This window comes from Cuculus canorus, chromosome 2, assembly GCF_017976375.1.
Source record: "Cuculus canorus isolate bCucCan1 chromosome 2, bCucCan1.pri, whole genome shotgun sequence".
NCBI classification, from domain to species: Eukaryota; Metazoa; Chordata; class Aves; order Cuculiformes; family Cuculidae; genus Cuculus; species Cuculus canorus.
This window is the reverse complement of record NC_071402.1, coordinates 131687391-131710532: the sequence shown is the minus strand read 5'-3', so window position 1 is coordinate 131710532 and position 23142 is coordinate 131687391. Positions and strand designations below refer to the sequence as shown.

The window sequence follows — 23142 nt, the reverse complement described above, 5'->3', positions numbered from 1 at the left end:
TCCTTTGTTGGAAAATATATTTTATTCTTATATATTTAAGACAAATGTTTGTGGATGTACCTGTGCCAAATATTAAAAGACTTCAAAATGACAATTAGGCCGAGAACTGTTAATTTTCATTAGCTATTTGTAATGACTACTGGTGCAGGGCAGAAGAAGAGGAGAAAAAAAAAAAGCCTGACTTTTACATGCATGGTCTGGCAAACAAAATATCATTTTCAAAAATTTGAAGAAATGTCAGGTGAAAACCAAGATCAAATTACAGGCTAAAGTAGTGGGTACTAAGCTTTAAATGAAAACTTAACTACTTAATCTTAAAACTTCACTATTTCCATAAATTTTAAAACTCAGTAGATTTTCAGCTTCCTGCTTTTAAAAAAAAGATACTCAGAACTTACTTTCAACAACTGACCAAGTTAACTTTGATATGTCAGGTCTGCAGACTAAGCAAGGGCTGGCTGGATTTGTGTCACCTTCACCGTAACAGTGTCCGTCTATGTTGCATGTTTTCTCCTTTTAGAGAAAGCACAATGTGATTCATTAATTTTTGGTTATCAAATAGTAAATCTGGATGAATTTGTAAAGTGTCAATTAAAATGTAACATATTCTGCACTTCCACTAAACAACTAAGGTTATGTTTGATTTTATTCGGTAATTATATTAAGTGCTTTTGGTTTGACTTTTTTTAATTCAAAATTGCCTCATCTGAGCTTCTTTTTGTATGCTTATCATTTTTGTGTATGGAAAATCCCTGTTGTAAACAAGAACAGCATATGTTATGCTGATGTTTCTAGATTTTGTCTAAAAAGATATATATTTTCATAGTAAACAGAGAGAGTAATGAAATACATACCTTTAATGTACATAACCCAGATTCTTGTGGTTCACACATTTGACAGGCTCCATCATATAATATCATTGTTTTAGAGTTGCTATAAATGGATCCATCATTTGTAATCTGCAAGATGTACAGCAAAAACGGGTGAACCGACACAGGCATCAATGCATCACCAGCATGGACCGCTAATATAAGCTGTAGCTCACTCACAGACACACGTTTAATATCTCATAATAGCCTTCAGAAATCTAATCAATCCTGTCAATAAGTCTAGGCAGGTATCTGACTAACCACATGTAGGTGTCTACTTTAGGGTAAATTGAATAGCACGTAGGCTCTATTGACCTTATTGACTCAATCTGTACGAGAGCTCAAATAGCTACCTCACACAGGGATTCACAGATGTAGACTGGCCTCAACTCAATTTTCTCTTAAATGTGCTTAATGAAATTCAAAATGCTGTAGGGTAACTACCTGGCCTTTAACTTCTGCTCCTGAAGAACACGTCTGTTTAGGTCCTACATTGTATTTACCAGTCCCCTTTCAGGAGAACACTCTCAAATGGCAATCAACACTTAAGCTTAGATGATGAAACTGAGATGCCAAGTTACACAAGCTGAGTTCTACCTTTAGTCGCACTAAAAAAATACCATCTCCGCAATATATTTTAATATTCATAAGAATAACTGTAAGTGAATAGTTGAAATTTCTGTGAGTACCTTTATTTGCCACCGGGCAATGGGTTTATCATCAACCAGATCCATGATATCAGACTGCTGGACATCATTGGGTAACTGGCAGTCAACAGTCTTGGCATTTCGGAAGGCAGCTGGCATAATCAGGGGTTCTCCAGGAATCCATTGTCTATCACTATACTAAACGTTAAGACAGAAAATGTGTTTTTCAGTGAAATGCATTATGAAAATATTTTTACCAGAGAAAAAAATATGTATTGTACAGTGTTTGAATAAGTATAAAGTTTCTGGATTAGGACGCAATGGGAAATATTAAATGCCACTATTTGCACACAATTTTTTATGCAAGACTGCTACTGCAGAAGAAATTCCATAGAGTTCTTTCCTGCTGCATGGCCCTTTGGCACTCCATAGCGAGGATAAAGCATTCTTCTAGCTGAAGAATACTGGGAGGGTTAAGCAGTGGGTGATTCTCTAACAGCACTGATCTATGTATAAGTGCTTCTACCCCTCTCCATCTCTGCTCCCATGACAGGACAAGCTTCAGCCAAAGGAACAGATGAGGTTTTTGGCAGGGCTCAGGTATCATTCTGGGTACTTGGGAAATACTGGCAGTTAGCCATAAAGCCCTTGACCAAACCAATAGATTACACCATTAACCCCGTAGACTTTTCTTCTGAACAGCAGTGAGGACAAGTCATCCAAGGGTATATCTTGAGAGTTCAAGGTAGCAGAATAGGGATGATAACACTATTTGACTGAAGTATTGATGTGGAAGCAGGGATAAGCATACCAAAACCAAAATTAGATGGAAGTAAGAATCCAAACAGACTAAGAATCAAGAGAACAGCAAGATCAAAATAATTTTGAGCTTGACTAGGTTTTAATGAGCTTGCACATTTTTTCAGCTACTGGAGCCAATCCAGACACTTACTCAACCCCAATCCTGACATGGGCAGTTGTCTGTTAAACAGGCCTTGCATTTTTTTTAATAAACAAAAAATAACAGAAAAATAAAACCTGTCACTGATAAGACATATGAGATATCTTTGTTCCAACCAAACATTTTGGTTTTATTTCATCCTATACTTAGTTAAGGAATTCACAGCAAAAGCGAGTAAAAGTGTAAAGGCTAAATATTTCCAAATCCATCATTTTGAGTGCAGGTAGTACCATAATCTTCCAAATGTGATTCAATCCAGTTCTCCAGAAACCTTTTGTTATTAGCTGGAGACAAGCTCAGATAACTTTTTTGAGGAACATATTAACCTTTCAAAAAATCAATTAAAAACCTTCAGAACTACTTGCTCATTATTTTTATAGAAAAACTTACTTCTGCAGTTCAACGTAAGTAAGGAGGAACTAAAACTGTATTTTCATTTTTAAGGGATAAACGCACTGATCCTTTACAAAAATCTTAGAAATTCTCAATTTGTGTAATCATAGGTTTCTTTGCTATGGCCTACGCAAACCCCTAGAGATTTCCAGTAGTCCTGCATCTGTGAGGTACTTCAATATAGAATTCTCTGAATCACCTTTTAACATCATGCACGAGACCTGTATCCTTCCTAACATGCTAAGACTGCCCACAGAAAATGAATTTGATTTACTTTCAAAAATTAAAATCTAAAAAATAAGATAGTTAGTGTGTATCAGCTCTAAATTGTGCCAAAATGCCTCTACGATGAAGTTCTGATTATTTAAGATTGATCTTAAAATATCTTGCGATCTATATCATTAACAATTCCATTGACATTTTGAATAAGCTATTTCTCCAGTCTGAAAATTAAGCACACAAAACTAAATTAAATGAAATTCCTGCACAACTTTTCTTTTGTATTTTCCAGGAAAAAAATCTCAGCTTCCTCCTCAACTACAGATAACAGCAATAGCGTTCATTTTCTAACCTCGCTCTTGTCAGTGAGATCATCAAAAAAAGTGATTAAATAGGAAGCTTTTGTAGTTGGGAGTCAACTACACCACCACAGAGTGTTATGTCAGAATATCTTGCCATGAAGTAAAACTGAGACATTTCAAATTGTGGTAAGTGAACTCCCAATAATTGCCTCACTGTGAGCTTAGTCTAGAAGTCTTTTAACCTAATGTAGTGTAAACTTACTCTCAACTTTACCGTTACAAGCCGACTTGTAGATGAGTGCATACATGTTGTGTTGAAGAAAAATCTATAGCCAGCACTCCTTAATTCGTTAAAATAATTTTAGCATCTGCTGGAACTAGCTAAGGAAAACTTTTGCCTCCCGAACAAAATTTTCCCATGGAATAGTTGCTCTTTCACCATCTTCCCCTCCTTTCCTCCTCCTTATAACATCAATAAAATCCAATTTTACTTTGAAGTATTTCTTACTGTGTCTAACATGAGACAAAAACTTGTAATTATGAACTGTTTATTCCAGGCTAACACTTTATAAACTGCTTGTAAATTTGAATGAATTCTAGGTCTAAGTAACAACAGTCTCTGTGTACAGATTCCTCACAGTTTACAGTGAAAAACTTCAATCTCCCGTTCAAACCTGGGATACAGAGCTGACACACATCGTTAAATAGCTGTGGTATTCTACCCCAGGGAAATGGACAACACATCAAAAATGCCTTTCTCTTTTCCTAACAGATTTATAACGTTCATAAAAGGCCTATTTCAAGCATTAGATTTGAGACAAATCTAGTAATGTCTTTAACCTTGCTGTCCTTTTTCAAAGCAGCGGTACTTCAATTCCTCTCCATAAGCACTTAAAAAACTGAACAACGATATACTGATTTTTACTAATAAAACCAGGAAAGGCTGCCCTTTCCCTTTCCTGATGGATAGCTGCTCTATGCTGTTATTTCCTCGGCTGCTGAACATTCCCATTATGTTTTGTATTTCTCTTATCATGAAGGAAATGGCAATCTTGCAAAGATTTGAGTGTCTGCTGCAAAGTGCTGAGTGCCTTTGCTTTCAGCTTCTACTGAAGCAATGCATTGTGCCCACATCTATGAATAATATGTTAGACATTTTTTTCCCTGATTCTCTGAGAAGTTTAAAATGTAATTATTACTACTCAGGAGACCTACCTGTAATTTGATAATTTCACATTTTAGATTCAATGACTGCCTGAAGCCATGTCCAAAAGCCTTCACTGATGTGCAGTCAAACTGTCGAATATCACACAGCCCAGCATTCTCCAGCTCTGTAATTTCTGGAGCCTGGTCTTCAAAGTAGAGATTAGACAATGAATGTCAGTATATTAATTCATTCACATGCATTTACATTAAGCAATATGTTTATTTCTCCATCCAACTACAAAAACTACGTAAACAATGAAATCTGGACCCAGCTGAAAAAAGGCATAAACAGAAGCATTTTTAATTGTTAAAATGAACCGTAACTTTAAAGCTCGGCTTTCATTTTCTCTTGGAATTTAAACATTATGAAGCAGAGAAAATATTCATCTGTGAATATGTGTTTTGCTTTCTCATCTATGGTTCTTTACATTACACTTGCAGGAAAAAATCTAAATGGAACCCGGGCCCTAGTAACAGGAATTGGAAAAGTTACAGTTATGCAATGATTTATAATGGGAATTTTTTGTTTAAAGACTAAACAAAAACATTTCAGGTATAAGTTATTTCAGGAAATATGCTGAAAAAGATTAGAACACTCAAAAATAGCTTTAATTAAGCTAAACCAGTTTATTTGACTTCAAGAGGAATAAAAAATTTTTCATTATTATCAACCTCTTTCTCTATTTGCTTTTAAATAGGTCACTAAAACAAAAACACCATTGCAAAACAAAATACCAACAGGTTTTGTTTTAAAAGAGTTTTGACCCTTATAGTACTCTTCATAGTTTTCTAGTGTACATGCTTAAATAACTTTCTAGTGAATGGCTCACTTACTAAACACCCCACACCCAGCTCTATTTGCTGTACCTCTTCTTTCTTCTCCATCAATTCTGCTCCCACCACACATAACAGTTAGCTTGCAGACAGGCAACATGACCAAAAAGAAAACCATCTCTTACAGTTAAACAGGATCACATAGACTGTAAAAAAATTAGGGGATGGATGGATGGATGGATGGATGGATGGATGGATGGATGTGTCAGAGCCTTCCTAAAGAAGGCAGCATGTGGAAACACTGCTAATCTCTTGGGGCAACACTCTGTATTGCAAACTCACTGGTAATTTTTTTAAATCTGACATACCAGCAACTAAGCCCAAGTTTTGCCCTTTGGAAACAAGGCAGCTAGATAGAAAATAATTACAGCTGTATTAAACTGGAACTAAATTGCTGGATAACAAACAGGGCCACTGCGGAGAATCTTTGTCAGTATACAAAAGCATGAGACAAAGGCAGCAAAATAAATGTATGTTGCACAAACATTGAGAACATTATTCAAGTAAATCTCCTTTACTTTCCCCTGCTTACCAGACAGTATGCTGCAGTCATATGAGCTGTAGCCTTGAAAACATGCACAGCCCCATTCTGTGCATTCTCCATTACCACTGCAGAGATTGGGGCACTTTAAGGCAATAAGCAGGCTCTCAACCGACCCTGCGACTTCCTGTGGGTGGTAATTTATTTCTTCTAAAAGTCTTTTCTCACATTCATTCTCTAGAAGAGCTAAGGAAGCTTTTACCCAACTGAGGTCATCTTTCAGCAGCAAATCTTTAACACACATATTGATTGCATCCTCTATTCGATGGCCAAGAAGGCCACCACAAGGTCTTCCTATACTGGAATTAGTTATTGCCTGCTGGCATAGTAACAAAGCGCCAGGCTCAGTGAGGCCAGAAGGTGTGGGCCAAGAAGGAAGAAGAAACTTGTCTGTGTCAGTAGCATGGTCCTCTGGGAAAAAATAACTATACCCCTCTAAGTCTGTTTGGCTAAGACTTTGAAACAGAAATGCTGGTTGGTACTCATAATAATTTTGGCGCTTCCCTCTACTTGTAACAGGTTGACTTTTATGAATATGACTCCTGTAACGGAGAGAACTTCTTCTAATGCCTGAGCTTGAAGTTCCCTCTCTTTCTACACCAGTATTATCCACTGCGGTTGCAGGCACGTGCCTGTTTACTAATGACATTTTGTGAAGTTTGGTTTGATTATCTGTCCTCTGCAGAACTGTAGATGAATCCATTTCATGTGCAGATGAACGTTTCTTTAAGCTTCTGACAAAATCAACAGGAATGAGGTACTCAGCAGTGACATCCAGTCCTGGTATCAAAGAAAGAAATCTTCCATTTTCACTTTCTTTACAAGACAGAGGAAGTCCTGAACGAGAAATTGTCTCTAGTTTATTCACCGATTGATATAATCTAGCACTTTCAGATGCGCAGTCACAGAAGACTGTTTTTCTAGAAGATGTTAAAGAAGCAGGTGTCTTGTCAAACAAGCTATCTCCCGGTGAAATTCTAGAGAAAAAAAAAAAGAAAAAGATGAAATTGTGTCTGTTTTAGTAAAGCACTAACATTTGTTTCAGTTTTTGTAATTTAATACTTCCACAGCATAGATCACAGAATCTGCAGCAAACAGTTGTATTGAAAAACCAGCTCAAACCAGAAAACTGTGAGTCACTTATAATAGAAGAACTGAGAAGAGTGGATGTTTTCTGTATACTTGGATACTTTCTTGAAAATCTATTTGAATTAATCTTACATGATACCACTTATACACTAATTTGGCACTTCAATTTTAATTTCTCTGAAATTAATTATGAAATGTAATGATGGCATTCTAACATTACCTTAAAAACTAGAATATATTTTTTTCATTATTTTAACAAGTTTCAAGAATGCAAAGAAAAGGTTGAACCAAAAATTATAACATTTGACTAAAACAAAAGTATTTTGTTACCTCCACTCCTTAATAAAAGAAGAAGGAACATTAGCATGGTTTGGGATTTCCACCCCACTTGCAGTGTGGTAGTCATTCTCTGCAATTCCGTCAAAGGTGCCACAGAGTCCCATTGTATGTCTGTAATCTGAACTGGGTGCCCTAAGTGTTATGCTCATTCCCCATTCACTCACATCAGCACGAACAAAAGCTCCAGAAGAGAACAAAACCTAAGAAGAGATTGATTACATCATCATGACAAGCATGATTTTTATTTTACCTAATAAAACCAGGTATGTTTGTTGGCAAAGAACAACTGGAAAAGGTCAGGCATACAAAGACATCACAGTAAACTCTTGCTCTAACTGTTCTGGATCAGACAAATTTCGTTATTTTTTCTTCTTGTGAAGCCCTGTAAATAAAAATCCTATATATCTCAACCTTAGCAGGCAGCTAGATAGTGCACTATAGGTCCACAAACTTCATCCCCATTAACAGGTATATTGTGGAAGGTCAGTGACTGCAAAACCAAAGAGAATAAAAAATTGGCTGGTTTGCTCACTCTTTACATGCTAGCATATGGAAAGGGATGATTCGGGTAATATGAATAGACTCTTTAGCAGCACCTTTCTTGAGTATCTTTTTGTCAGCTACATGATTCCCTGGTGTTAACAGCTTATTATAGAATCACTTTATACCTATAAAGATGATCCTAAATATTCTAGATAGCTCAGAATAGTCTCAAATATTTACTATTTGATTTTAGGCAACTCCACAATCTCTTGAAAGAAATACTAGAAGCCTCAAGAACAAAATGCACTGCAAGTTTAAATGCTGTTTCTGTTATTAACTTATTGTACAAATCTGAGCAAGTAACTCATTTTTTCTGGTTCCTCAGTATCCCTTTAGTTTCTCTATTGCCTAATGTTGTCCTAACATTCCATATCTGAGGTCTTCAGATCAAGTGCTTCATATAAAAGAATATTCAGAATAGTCTTATACCGATACCAAACCCAAGTTGAAAAGGCATATCTGTTTTTATGGCTTGCCTTCCAGACCAATAGAGTGATTAAAGAGCAGTTGAAGGCTTCATTTTTACATTCTGCTTCATTTGATGTTCAGTGGAGTCCTACAGCAATTCTATCTACAAAAGAAAAGCCACAGGAAATTAGAAAAGCAAGTGTGAATTTTTTATCTGAGGGCCGCATTCTCCAGAGAAACCATCTACACTTCTAATTCTGTGGACATCATTTGGCATACTTAATTAACTTGAGTGCGCAGTCCTACTACATGATACTGGCATAACTGAAACAGAACACGCAGAGATCTCATTTCGGAACATTAAGGCTGCTAAAGAAGTGCATATTGAATCTGGAAACTGCACCTTCCACACAAGAGTTGTATACTGTGATTGACATAGTGATTCTAGAAAGGTATGTACGTTAACACATCCTTTGTTTTGAGGACAACATCCTTCACTTACAAGCAAAACACAGGCCAAAGGACTGCAATTGTAGAATAAACATTAGGCTATTACTTAATTGCAGAAAACAAAACATGTTTTTGTTCTGAAATTGGTGAGTTGGTAAAAACAATTGCTGAGATAACCATTATGTCCACAAGCAATTATCTACTACTTACTGTTACTTTTCTTCCTAGGTAGGATTCAGTGATCCTAACATTGTTTCCTGTTGTGTCTCTATTTAGTACAGATAAGCGAGGCTGTGACTCATGCAGCTGACCACTGCACATGTCAAATGCAATTATATCACTTCCTTCTTTGGCAACAAAGCCACAGTTACAGGATGATGGGTAGTGAAGACTTCCACACTCCCACTGGCGAACATGAACTTCAAAATCTCGAGATGTACTCTTGTAGAGAACAAATGTTCCTGTTTTAAAATTGTCATAGAGTCTGGAATCAAAAGAATAGCATGTGATATCAGTTTGGTTATAAAATAACTGTATCACCACATGTCAGTAACTTTATCTTAAAACAGATTTCTAATATTTGGTGAACTTCGATTCTGCAACTTCTTTTCCTGCATCAGAAAGAACAGCACAGCCCACAAATGAACACACAACTTTCTTCAGAACAAACACCATCATATCTTTGTCTGCACAGTTCTAAATCAAAACAAATAAACCTGTTTTACAGCAGAAAAATAAGAAATTAAAGGAGGATCACAAGTGGAATATACATAGACAATGGTTGCGAACGGAAACATAAGCATGAAGCCACTGCCACTCTTGGATGTTTTTTTTTTAATGGTGTTAACAACAGGGTACTGGAGGGTACTTTGAACCTTTTTGTTTCTATGGCAGTATACCTATGAAACATGAGAAATAAGATGCATTTCAGGGCGCATGTGGGGGGCAACATCTGAAAACTGCATAAGTACTCTTGACAAAATGATTTAGGAAGCCATACACTTTTAAAAAGGTCTGTTTTATCAAGACAGAGATGAGGGGTGCTTATTCCCAAAGATTTCAAAATTAGTTAAGATGAAAACCATAAATAGCAACTTCCATTTTTTTCCTTAGGGTTAGCCATCTGTTCCCTGAAGCAAGGTTAAAATAGCCAATTTAATGATTCAGCAGCGAGTAGGCTGAAAAAAAGAAAAGTAAGAAAAAAACCCCTAACTTTTGCTGCCAGTTTAACAGCCTCTTGGCTATAAATAGCACATGACAGTTAATTGCAGAATGGTGATTTGCTTTATGTATAACGGGCCAGCAGACAAATTGCAGATGGTTACCCCACTGGGACTGCAAAGGACTGCCTGTGATTCAGTAAGGACAATTTCTTTTCTATTATTTCCTCAATTTGCAAAATAAAGTGCCAACAGACTTTATCCTTAAAATCCTTGTCGCATCTTGCTTTCTGCCATACCACATCACAGTGAATCATTGCTTCACAAGAAAGCTTCATCACAATGCATCAATGGTTAATATGTCCAGTGAAGCCATCCCTATAATTTCCACTGGAGGAGGGATTGCAAGACTAGGATAACTCCAGTGACTTCATTATTACTAATCATGGTGCTATCAGAGAAAAAATTACAACTTGTATTTTCCCTTCTGTTATCAAGTTTACAAGAAAAGTGAGGTTGTGAGCTGAACATCCTTATTTGGAGGAAACATATCCTCTTACTCTCACACTGCCACTTGAAGAAGTGTGCTTCTGCTGAGCAGAGAGCCTAGAAGTCCTAAGCATGGAAACTGTGCTTGTTTTGACACCTTCCATGAAGTAGAAACACTTTGAAAGACAGAAACATACCAAAAACAAGCTAGCTGTGGCCAAGGAAGCTCTGCACTTTATAGAGAAGGTCAGTGACATGCAAGTAATGACAGTAATGAATAAGTCACTTTCACTGTCATTATTGAACTCAGCACAATGTTACACAGATAGCAGGTAACTTCTAGTGAATTGATCCTTAAAAGGATTCAGATGCTGACACACAGCAATATGGAAACTATGCTGTAGATCGGAAACACCTCAGCATTAAAGGAGTTTTGCCTAATCATCCATAGAATCATTGTTCATGTTTATAACATTTTATGTTTCATAGCCAACACACTGTACACCAACCATGCCTCTCTTGGCAAACTCCTCGAAAACAGGAAAGAGGTCCATTAGCCTCACCTCTTCACCAAAACCTCCAAACTTGCATTTAAAAATAAAAATATTACAAACATCATCATGACTGGCAAGCTTTTACTAGCTAAAGCACATTTATCCTTATTATCCAAGAAAGAATGTAAAATACAGGCTGCAGTTGTGGAAAATGACAGCTAACTTGTATCACCATCACAGACTGAATATAAGGAAAGAAAGAAAGCAACCCCACAAAAATACCCACAAGAAACCCTAACACAGTTAAAATTAAAAGCAGTAACACAGTGATTACCTTCCATCAAACGTAATTATATGAGGGTCAGTAAATGAGTAGCAATAGGCCGTGGGTAGATCCTTTACTGTAATCTTTAAAACAAAGAAGCACAGAGCAAACCATGTCAGATAAGAAAAAAACCAGTCTCAGGCACATTATTTATCTTATGATACTAGTTCACACTCTAATAAATATACTATACTTTTTACTCAATTTGGGTACTAATATCAATATTAAAATTTTAAAAAAATTAATTCAAAAGAAAACGTAACATTTCAGTGAAAATAAAACAATGGAAAATTGATCACTTAGAAATCTTGGTGTGAGTCAGCAGTCACAACTGAACTAGAAGCTTCAATAACATCAGCAACATTTCTTGCCAGTTTACAGAGGTTCATATGAAGATTTTCAACCTGTGTGCTTTCTGGAACATAGCCATTCCACAAGAAATTCTCACTGGATATAGGTTCGACTGCGATTCTGGTAATTCTGTCTCCATCCTGCATAAAGTCTGTCACAGCAGTGAAGTAAATTACAGCTTGACTACAGATTCCGTTATTGCAGGGTTTCTGGAGAAGATCCACATGGCAAGAAGAGAGAGCCAAGTTTAAAACTAACTGCTCTTCACCTGTTTTAATGAAAACACTTGGTTAGTGAGTTTTCTTCTAAATAAATCTCATGTTTACTACTGTTAATACAGATACTAACTTATATACAAACATTTTCATAAATTAAAATAATTCTGCATTTTTCTCAGGTTTCGTCATGCAAAACCCCCTATTTACATCTTCATACACACACACAAGAAAATGCTTTTGAAGTTTTCAGTTTGACAGACAAAAGGAAATCATGATAGGCTTGCTAATATGACACAAAAAGGGTTGCCTGCATAGGCAAGGCTGCTCCCAGGGTTCACAGGACTTGTGTTTGAGAAAGTACTACACAAACCAGTAATTAACAGTAAAAAACAAAGACATCACAACTGCATATACAATACTTTCAACACAAATGGTGAAAAAAAATTAACTGAATTACAAACTTTGCAAGTATTATGATATTCTGTCTATTCAGGTTAAAGAATATTGCTCTGATATCTAAAAGCTGCCAAAACCACCTGCTAACTTCAACAAATAATGGATTGTGAACATATTCCTCCACACTTTCAGCAGGAGTACATACAGCCTGTGAACACTGAAGAAAGTATTTTACAATATACCAGCTTCTTCAAAGGAGATAAGTGGCAATATTTAGAAAAACACTAATAATAAACATACAAAATGTAACAAAAAATAAGAATTCTACTTACCTTCATCAATATTATTCATTGTTAGTGAGATTTTGCAGTCACTTTCTAGTTGGCTAAACTCAGGACAAGGAATAGGAATGCTACTTTGTATTGCCAGTCTGTATTCCTTCCCATCTTCTGATATATGGTATGTTTCTGGATGTAGCTAGCAAAGAAGAAATGGTATTTAAAATGCAAGCTTTGTGAGTAAACTACAGCACTGCTTACTAACCAGCTACTAGTACATTATACAAAAATAAAGAGATGGAATGGTGCAGTATGTGGCCTGCTTCACTTGATCAGTCTTATTTATTTTAGTAGCACTGTACTGGGGAGAAGATGAGGACACAGCAGCAGGAGCCTTGACAAGGTGGGAATAAGGGGCAAGGATAAGGGAAAGGCTACATAGAAAGGTAAGGAATTAGCAAACCACATTAACACTGCAAAAACGTATTCTCTGGGTAACTTCTGGAAACTAAAATAAAACCAGCTTGGTGTATTGTCTGGGGGGACCTGAGGGAGGAGCTACCTACAGGTAAAATGTCCCAAAAGAATTTGGAGAATGTGAAATACTGGGATTCCTCTCTACAAACTTGCAATACAGCTCACTGTAGATGCATAATAAAAAGTGCAACTAGAGATCAGTAACAGAGGACTACAACTAAACACTACACATCGGGTGAAATCTTGAATGCAGAGTCACAAGAAAACAGGAATAACATATTCACACTTTGCAGAGTGCTACAGACTTGCATGTACAGGAGATAAATCTTGGCCCTGATCCTGCAGAAACATACTCAGGCTTAACTTTATGAGGAGAAAATTCTTAAATCTACAGGACTATTTCCAATATGCAATGACATGCTTCATGTCTTTCTGGGATTGAGGTCCCATTCCTGGCCAGCAAATGAGTCCCTACAGCTATACCCCCAGGAGGAACTAAAATGAGTTTGGAGCTTGGCTTCTGACGAAGTGGCATGGCACAGCTCATGTCTCACTTCTTCCTCTCTAACCCCAGACCAGACTGGCCTCACTCTTCCTGGTCCCTATGGACAGCCAGGAAGAGGATCTGGTCTAGGCTATCCCAGGACCCATGTGCTGGGAGAGCCTGTTGGCAAAGGCCAGGATCACATCAGAAAAAACAGCAGCCACTAAACGCAATGGAGAAGAGTGTGCCGAGGCCTAGGTCTGAGTTGTGGACCTCCCTAGTTACAAACACAGCATCAGAGTCAGTCCTAGCAGCTGGAAATCGAGGCTTTCACTACGTATGTGAGTCGCTGATTCAGCCTTCCTGCACCTTGAGTACCTGGGGAGCATAAAATAACTTTGAGTCCTCTGCTTTTTGACAAATTTAAGTTCACTACAGCCAACAACATACTCTATTAATTCATAATTAATACATTTTGAGTGCCTTCTAGATAGAGGATTGACCGTTGTAGAACAACCAGAAAGATTTCTACTACAATAAAGTAAAATATGATTTTCATTCAAAATTACCTTAATGCCAGCAAAAAATTCCTTGCTCTCAACAGAAGAGCTTTGTATATCTGACTTCTCCATGAAAAAAGCAGAACTGCTACAGTAGACCTGTAGGGCAAAACCAGCATAATAGAATAGATTTTGGTATAGAGCAACAAGTCAAGACAAATCCCAACCATCATCATTATTTTGATGGAGTCATTGCACCCGGTCTTCTGTTTCCAACAGAAATTATGAAGTGCCGGGGTGCAGTTGAAGAAAAACACAGAAACAGATTGAGCATCCTAAGACCTTTTCCTGGCATACTCCATCAGTGGTGCAGAGGCTTTGTGAATTAAAGGTTGCACACAAACCATAATGTTTAACAAACACCAAAGTCTCCATGGATTTAAAAAAAATTGCTTCTGGAGCATTCCTGTACCCCATAGCATCTTGTGGAAATGCATTCTATACTTTATTACTTTATGCTTTATTATACATTATTTACTTCCTTTTGTCCATTTCACATTTTTTTAGCTTTAAATTTTGTTTAGACCCCATTGGATCTTAGGTCATGTAGAACAACCATGCCTTCCTCCTACTCTTCTTGCTATACTTTTTTCCAGGTATTATGGGACTGGATAATCTTTTTCAAACTAAAGAATTTCCTGAGATTTCCCTCCACTGAACCAGTTCCATGCTTGTATCTTTCCTTTTTTTATTCTGCTGTCCCTTTTCACATATGTTGACTACCATGTGATTTTTCAGATCCTGAGAAAACCAAGGATTTATAGTAGCAGCAGGTAGTTTAAGACTGTCCCTTTCCTTTCGACTATCACTGAGCTACCAGAGTCAGGCAACTATCCACAAAGTCCCCAAAGGATTCTGGAGGATTAGCACTTGCTATTGTTGTCCATAAGCCATCTAAGTAGCCTGGTTTTGCCTTGAACAGACATGCATATGCACACCAGCCATATGCTTTTTGGTTTTTTTATTTTGGCCAGGAAAAAGTAACCTGTATTTTGGTATATTCAAGTAGGAAGCTTGTTGATCTTCCAATGCTTAAGCTTCTAAAAGTTACTGTGAGAGCCTACGCCTTGATTCTGCTACCATGGAAGGTAATGCAGGTACTCCTCTGCTTTTGATGGCTGACATTAAACCATTTAAATTCAATCTTAGAGACAAAACCACCAATAAGAGGCTCATTATAGATTCAGAGAAAAGAAATCTGTCTAATGTATCAAGAACACAGCTTCTCACAACTTCTGGCTCTTACAGCCTCTCACTTAGATGCAGCTGTAACCAAAAATCCTCTTAATTTACAGTATCAAAATCACAGCAGAGGGTGAAAAAGATGCAACTTGAATAAACATTTATCTCCTGAAGGCACACTACACTGTACTGAGACAGACAGTCTCAAAACCATAATGGCAATTACTGATATATTCTGTGATATTTCCACATTCATATGGGCACTGTTGGTGTAAACAACAACCAGAGGCAATATGCTTCTGCCAAGAAGCATTATACAGCAAGGTGCTGGACCTCTGTCTCTAACAACTGTTAATGTCTACTGAGCCACATTTACAAAGACATAAAGAGATTATAATTATGTTGTAACATACTCTGTCTCCAAGTCTGACGTTTATCCCATCTAGTTCAAGAAGTGAGAAGGTACGAACTGATGTTTCCTGTTTCAGTTCTTCTTTGATACCTTCAGGAGAAAGTCTTGACCAAGTTACAATGAATCCAAGTGAGCTGTTTGCAAAAGGAATGCCAAAGGTACACCTTAGGTAAATGCTGCCTTTGATCAACTCTGCTACAATTTCAGGAATGGTTGGTAGTGGTGGTGACACAGATGCAGACGCAGTTAATGAAGGAGCCAGGTTACCTAGTCAAACAGAAGTGTGGTTTGTGCTTTTTATTCTGCACAAAAACAATATTGGATGAAGTAACATTGACATATACTTTGGCAATACAGTAATAATATTTACCTTTTTTCAAATGTGGAACAATTACATAATTGCTTAGAGAATCAGGGAAATGTGTGTGTTCTTTTTATTAATTATTAAAAGGAGAAAAAACTCTTTATCATCCTTTGCTTATATTCTAGCCAATAACAAAGTGTTGAAGAAAGGAAAAAAAAAAAACAATAAAACCAAGGGAATAAAATACAATTAATTATTTTACCAGACAGGAGAGGGCAACATGCAAAGGAATCTGTCAGACAGAAGAATATCTTCTCTGCAGGGGGATGAAAAAAAGCAAAAATAAAAAACGGGCTACATAAAAAGGGAACAGAATAAGCAACAGCATGATTTGTAGATTCATCTTATATTTGACTCTCAAAGAATCAAAGCATTCTGTAAATCAATGAAGCTGGTGAAGGGTCTGGAGCACAAGTTTTACAAGGAGCAGCTGAGGGAACTGGGGGTTGCTTAGTCTATAAAAAAAGGACACTGGAGGAGAGACCTTATTGTTCTCTATAGCTACATGAAAGGAGGCTGTAGCAAGGTGGGTGTTGGTCTCTTCTCCTAAGTAAGAAGAGTAGGACAAGAGGAAATGGCCTTCAGGTGCACCAGGGCAAGTTTAAACTAAATATTAGGAAATATTACTTCAGTGGAAAGGCTGTCAAGCATTGGAACAGGCTGCCCAGAGAAGCGGTGGACTCACTATCCCAGAGGTGTTTAAAAGATGCTTAGGGACATCATTTAGTGGTGGACTTGGCAGAGTCAGGTTTATGGTTGGGCTTGATGTTCTTAAAGTTCTTTTCCAACCTTAACGATTCTGTGATTTTATGGTTATTAAAATTACATTTTAACATTCTGGCATTTATTCTGAACGTTATGCTAAGAAAGTACTTCTGTAATCCAAGGTCTGAAATTACCTCCAAACTGCTCATTTTGAAATAGATAAAGCAACACTGTTGATAATAGGAACATGTTCTTATTCAAGACAGGATATGACTAAATGTTGACATTATTGGGTCATAGATGCACAGAAAATCTTGAAAATCAAACCAAAATACTCACTGGTACAGATGCCTGCAATTTCTGTTCCCTCAGGATCACAGGTCTGTGGCTTTGCATCTGAAACAACTATAAATTTTTCTTAAATTCACACACGTACAGGATAAGTAGATGAAAGCTTTTAAATTATTGTTTATGTCACTAATTGAAGTGTAAATAAGTAGAACAGAACCAATTGTATAATCCAATCCATATATAATTACAGTAGCACTCAGTACAAAGCCTTGCATTGGAAATCACAAGGAGATTGGCTACACCTAGGAGGAAGTGTACAGAACATTCTATCACCTCCACATCTTTTACTGCAGATGCACCCAACCAATACTTATCGATGTTGTTAGGGAATAAAAGGAACAGTGAACAAAATGGAACTAAACCATTCTCTTGAATATAGAGTTTGTCTCCCCATATCTAAATCTGAATGCTTGTTCACTGACTATAACCCTGAACAGCCAAATTCAGTGCCCACCTGCTTTGAAAAAAAACCATCTTTCCTAGAGAGGCTTACGAAAGAGTGCTTGTGCAGTGCTACTGTTTGGTACTTTGAATGTTGTAAAAAAAGAAAAAAAAGTGGAACATTTATTAAACATTAAAATACCAGTGCATTTGTAACAGAAGTAGAAAGAGGTTAGTCACTCCACTCAAACTAAGTCAAAATGGCAGCAGCAACATTGAAGATCCCCATGACCAAAAAGAATGAAGAGCAGATTTTGGTGTTTAATGCTTCACTTCGTTTGAATTCCTTCGCATGCAGAGGAGAGACTGTTTGAAAATTTGCATCGTTTACAGCTATCAAGTGTTAAAGAGAAAACACTGCACCTGGTAACCTAGATACAAAAAGTAGCACAAGAGTACAAAGCACTTTGTACAAAAAGATCATCTTAGAAGAAGGCTTTTAAACTCAAAATGTGTTTCAGATTTACAGTATTTAGCAGAGCCAAATCAGAGTTATGTTTCTTGCCTACTTTGTTTTGAGGCAGTAAAAAGCTGCTAGTTCACTGCCTATGGTTTTTATATCCTCTTTCCTCTTCATGAGCCATCACCCAAAGCAAATGTAAAGTCCTGCGGTAAAGGAGTTCTTTGTTGCTTCAGTCACTTGGCATGCTGAAAATTTCCATTTCTAGCATTTTTGTATTCTGCCAATAAAACCTTAGAGAATTCCTTAACAATTGGACATAAAGGTATGATGGGCCATAAAGCACCAGAAAATCCACTGATAGTCTTGCTATTAGGCTTTTGCAAGTAATAAAGAATATGATTTAATACAATATCAGCTAATAAGAATCTCTAAAACTATTTCATAGTGTTTATAACTGTAGGGATTTAACCACTCCCTCCTTAAATTATCCAAAACACCTGGCATATACAATGAATGACTGAAGTTCTGAACTGCCAACACTGACACACTTTTGTGCACAATGGTGCAAGAGAATATTACACATTGCAAAAGGACTTGAGTTCCTTCTTACAGAACTGATGAAGTGCATATCAGCATTTCTGTGTTGAATTTTCTTCTAGCAACAATGTGTATACTCTCCAGAAATAAAAGTTACAGTAAGAAAAATATTCCTAACAGTACTAAATAATAATAAATAATAAATAATAATAAATATTATAAATACAGTTGGATCAAGCTCTTAAATTCACTCTGACACAAAACTCTATGCATATTCAGTGATACATATTTGCAGAATAATATGAGTGCCATTGTAGATACTCTGAATTTTGACTGCTAGATGTGCCATATCCCCATTTCATTACATGGAAAATTTCAATTATTAAGTTTCTGGGGTTTGAAAAATACTTGAATGCTAAACGTAAGTTAAAATGGGGTGGTGTGAACCCACCCTACCATACAAAATCATTTTTCTATTGTATCAATATTAAAAATAAGGATCACAGGAAATTTTAATACATATAACCATATCCAGACATTTCCACTCAGTCAAATATCAGAGAAACACACTTACTGAAAATGACATACTGAGTTGAGCTAGAGCATGCATTTTTCTCACCTTCTGCACAATACCCCATGCATCCTTGGGTGGGCTGCAGTAAGTAAACAAAGAAATCTCCGCAGTTCCTCACACTGATAGGAATTCGGAAAAGACAGCAGTCTTTCAAAGTGCTGAAGAAAAACTGCCATGTAGCACAAGCTGTTAACTGTTTGATCTCACCAGGTCGAGGCATGGATTCTGACTCCCTCATAGACAACCAGACAGGGGCTTGAGTACCACAATGATTCATCTTCAGCACCAGAGAAAAACATTAGAAAATGGTTAATGCCATATCAAACCTTTGTTGTGCTTTAGTGAGAGGTGCATATGTACTCAATTAATTTCCTGCATGAGCTTTTATAAAAATTTAGACAGTATAACTGAAGGCTTGCTTATTTCCTCCCTTCAAGGCTGGACACAAATACACAAAGAGACTTAAGTCCTTTGAGTCTAACAAATTTGCGCTTCTAAAGACAGGCTATCATTCAGTGCCTGCAGAACTTAACTGAGAGCCATATCTGAATGTTTCACCCCCAAACCCACTTTTGCTATGGCTTAATAAGTTTCTCTACACCCCTTAATTTAGAGTAAATAACTGTGTGAATGCTATTGGAGCACAACAAATAGGGCAGAACATATATATACTATCAACTACAGGTGTTAAAGCTGACACATTTCATCTGCCCTTTGCTGTAGACTGAAGCTAACCTCCTGGATTTCATCTAATCGATGTGGCCAGCTGATGCAAGGATACTGACTTGCAACCTTAGCCAAAAATGCAAGACACCTGATAAGCTGTGTTTGTCTTTCAATTCCCCACCTTTAGATGCAGATCTGCTTGCTGCAACCCTGTCACAACCGCAGCAACTCTAAATCCTTCGGTGTTTACAAAGCAGTGGGCTTCACAAGGTCTGCAGTTCAGATGCTGATTTGATAGGTGATTTAAGAGGGCTGTGGTCCCCTCTCTTGCAAACGAAAGACTTGTCCAGTACTTTTACTCACAGAGTGATAAGTGTGATGTGGAATAGTCCCCCTTCATTCCTCGCTATTGTAGCTATGTGAGGACTCCAGGTCAAGGAAGCAGCCATGTAAGTCACAATTTAACGGTAGCACCAATCATAGTAAGTAACCCAAGCGTAAATCTGATTTAGCAGAGCCCCAAGTTTACCACTGGAATACAGAAAAATGAATCCTGACAAAATGAGGCCAAGAAGGAATCCAGTTCATGGATTACCAGAATGAGTTAAAGATCACCTCCCTCCTTTCATGTGCTGCAGAAAGCAGATTGAAGAGGAACATCTAGAAAGGCACATCTAGAAGTGTGTTAAAGCCACCACTTGGAAAATATTTATATGAAAACTACAAGTCTGAAATTGTGAGATTTTGAGAACCTCTTCTCCTTCATATGTCCCCTCAAGTATTCCTTTCTTTGAAGTCATAGTGAAACAAGGTCTCAGATCATCTTGTCTTTAGATCTCATAGTCTAAAGACTACTGCAGACTCATTGAGGCATTATTCACGTTAAAGTATTTTTTTTCTTAATCTAGAATATCTGACCCCACCATCAATCCATGAGACAGGCAGAATTAATAAGCAGTAGACAGAAATGGGATAGATTGTTTAACAGATTCTGAATCTTTGACAAGGATTAAATATAGCTATAATAAAAGTTCTCCTAAAGGGAAAGAAGGAAGGAAAGTTCCCAAATGAAACATCCATTTTAATTTGGTTTTAATGCTTTGATTTCGAGATTTCAAAACAATTGTCTTGTTTTTTTCAACAGATGCAAAGCAGCAGATGTCAATGCATACATTTCATTTGCTCAGTAAGTTTTGAATCAATCTCAACTGCAATTGCATGGACCCCTCTGTATTAGGATGGTAGCCTATTTTTAACCAAATATTTACTAAGCACTAAGAACTTTGGTCAGAATTCTAAAAACTTTCCTAGATGGACTGGAAAATATACTGCTTTTTTTCCCCAAGTTTATCACAGTGGTTCTTTGCATAAAAGGATCCATTCTGAGAAAATACATTTTGAGAGTTAGTTTATTTGTTTGTATTAAAGTTAACTGAAAGAAAGTCCTTCAGGAATCATCATTTTTTTTTTGCACTACAAAAGCCTGGATAACAACAGCTTCTGCAACACAGCCCTCTGTTTGAGCCCCTGAGTCAGCTGCACATTAAAAGCATTTTACATTGCTGTAAAACTTGAATAAAAACCTAAATAAATAAATAAATAGAAGAGGATGCTATGAACTCCATTTTATTACTACGCTTTAATGGTTCTGTACTCCTCTGAAAGTCTTTCACTGTTGGGCTTTTTTTTTTTACGAGTGTGTGATCAAGCAATTTTTCATCAGGAAAATCACAGTTAAAATATTCTAATGAAATTCTTATTTTTTTAATGAAGGAAACATTTTAAAATAAGAAACTACAAAGATATATCTCCTTAGAATATAAGTACTACAGAGATGCTGGAAAAGCTCCAAAACCACGCTACATCTAAGTCTAAAATATTAAACATTCCAAGTAATTCTTGAGTCGTAGGGGGCTTGCAGATGACAAGGCAACTAACCTTCAATTAGCTCTGTTAGTTCAAGTCATTTTAGAAGTAATCTCTTCTAATATGATGACTTTAAAAGCTACATATCTACTGAATTCATGTGGCTGCAAGTCTTTACACTGCTTTCACATGGCCCTGGTAACAGACTGACCATCACGTAGTTGCACCTCTATAAGATGACATCCCTGCTATGCTGCCACTGAGAAAACAGTCTTTAGCAGTGACTATGAGTAACAGTTTCTGAGTGCTCTAAAAGGGATGTAATTTATCATTCTCTGCTGCTGCCTATTCAGTGTAACATTTTCATGACACTTTATTGACCAGTTAACATTTTTCAACATACTCACATATTTAGAGAGAAAAGGTGGTCTGCATTTTTCCATATTAGTCTCCATAATTGTATTAACTTTTTATACCTATCCTCTTGAAAACTTCTTAAGAAAACTATGTATTTCTCATAAACAAATGAATTGCAACAATACCTCCACACACTCGGTTGGCATCTCAGCAGGCTTATCAAAAATCATAAAGCGATACCATCCTGGTGTCAGGGAATGGTCACATATTAAATTCTGAATAGCTGATTGCTGAAGGTGGGATGAATCAAAATCAACACTTCGATAAGGGTTCTGCAGGATCTGATGTCCATCAGGAGAGCATTCAAGAACTGTGGGGCAGAAGTATTTTGAGCATCAAGATGGAATGTCCAATAAGCGTGTTCGGAAAGGTATTAAGTATTTTTAAGTGGAACGTAAGGACATATTGCAATATGATTTAAGAATACTTTTACTGAAAAACATATTAAGCCTTAGGAACAACAACAAAAAGGTATGTTAGCACTCTGAAATGCAATAGAATTTATCATGTGGCTACTAAATGCAAATTAATAACCATGTTAGGCATTTATTCCAGAAGTACAACTCTCTCTGGATTCCAACTTTCTAGTTCCACTGTTTATGAAGCCTCAGAACCTGAATAAATACGAGGTGTCATATATATGAGAGGATCTAAATCTTACCTCAGGAGGAATTAATCTTAACTCTTGACTCTGCTGTGGTATTAATGAATTTTAAAAATGCAGCTGTAAACAAAGCCCTGTAATCTTACATTTGAATATTAATAGGCTGATCTTCAGTTCTCACTCCCAGTTGTTTTTTGTATTTGTTCCACTATTTTGCATATGGTAATTGCATCACTGATTACAAACATATTTTGGTTCAAATCACATAATAATGCAATATCTTCCACATTTTTCTTATCACTGTACAGACAACCATGATTATAAAACAATTTTGAAAGCAGGTAATTCCCCTCTTGAAACGGAGAAGAAGCCCCAGTGAAAAACTCATCTCTTTCAAGCACAGTAGGAGAAACCTATAGTCTTTCAAAGGCTGAAGATTTAATCCGATACAGCTTCAGGCTACCCAGGCAGGTAACAATAGCTTTATATTCTACCCTCTAAGGGCAGATGGAAGTCAATGTGATTGACTGTGCCACCACTGTGCTTCTGAGTTGCTTGTAGTAGCCTGTAGGCTATTTGCGTCCATA

At 36.9% G+C, this 23142-nt stretch overlaps 1 protein-coding gene across 4 annotated transcripts in view; it reads right to left on the bottom strand.

The window, feature by feature from the left end:
* Positions 1-23142, bottom strand: part of VWDE (von Willebrand factor D and EGF domains) — a 42506-nt gene that overhangs the window by 14905 nt on the left and 4459 nt on the right. For all 4 annotated transcript variants that reach the window (XR_008448821.1, XR_008448820.1, XM_054060371.1 and 1 more), the window contains exons 2-16: positions 22077-22261; positions 19048-19279; positions 17036-17101; positions 15629-15894; positions 14043-14132; positions 12567-12711; positions 11674-11888; positions 11279-11352; positions 9012-9285; positions 7392-7600; positions 5964-6949; positions 4607-4743; positions 1559-1714; positions 855-959; positions 399-513 (exon numbers count right to left, since the gene is read on the bottom strand). Coding sequence is in view for 2 of the 4 variants with exons in the window: in XM_054060371.1 (XP_053916346.1) it covers positions 399-513; positions 855-959; positions 1559-1714; positions 4607-4743; positions 5964-6949; positions 7392-7600; positions 9012-9285; positions 11279-11352; positions 11674-11888; positions 12567-12711; positions 14043-14132; positions 15629-15894; positions 17036-17101; positions 19048-19279; positions 22077-22261 (3255 nt within the window). In the remaining 2 variants the exon portion in view is untranslated. The remainder of the gene's footprint in view (positions 1-398; positions 514-854; positions 960-1558; positions 1715-4606; positions 4744-5963; positions 6950-7391; positions 7601-9011; positions 9286-11278; positions 11353-11673; positions 11889-12566; positions 12712-14042; positions 14133-15628; positions 15895-17035; positions 17102-19047; positions 19280-22076; positions 22262-23142) is intronic.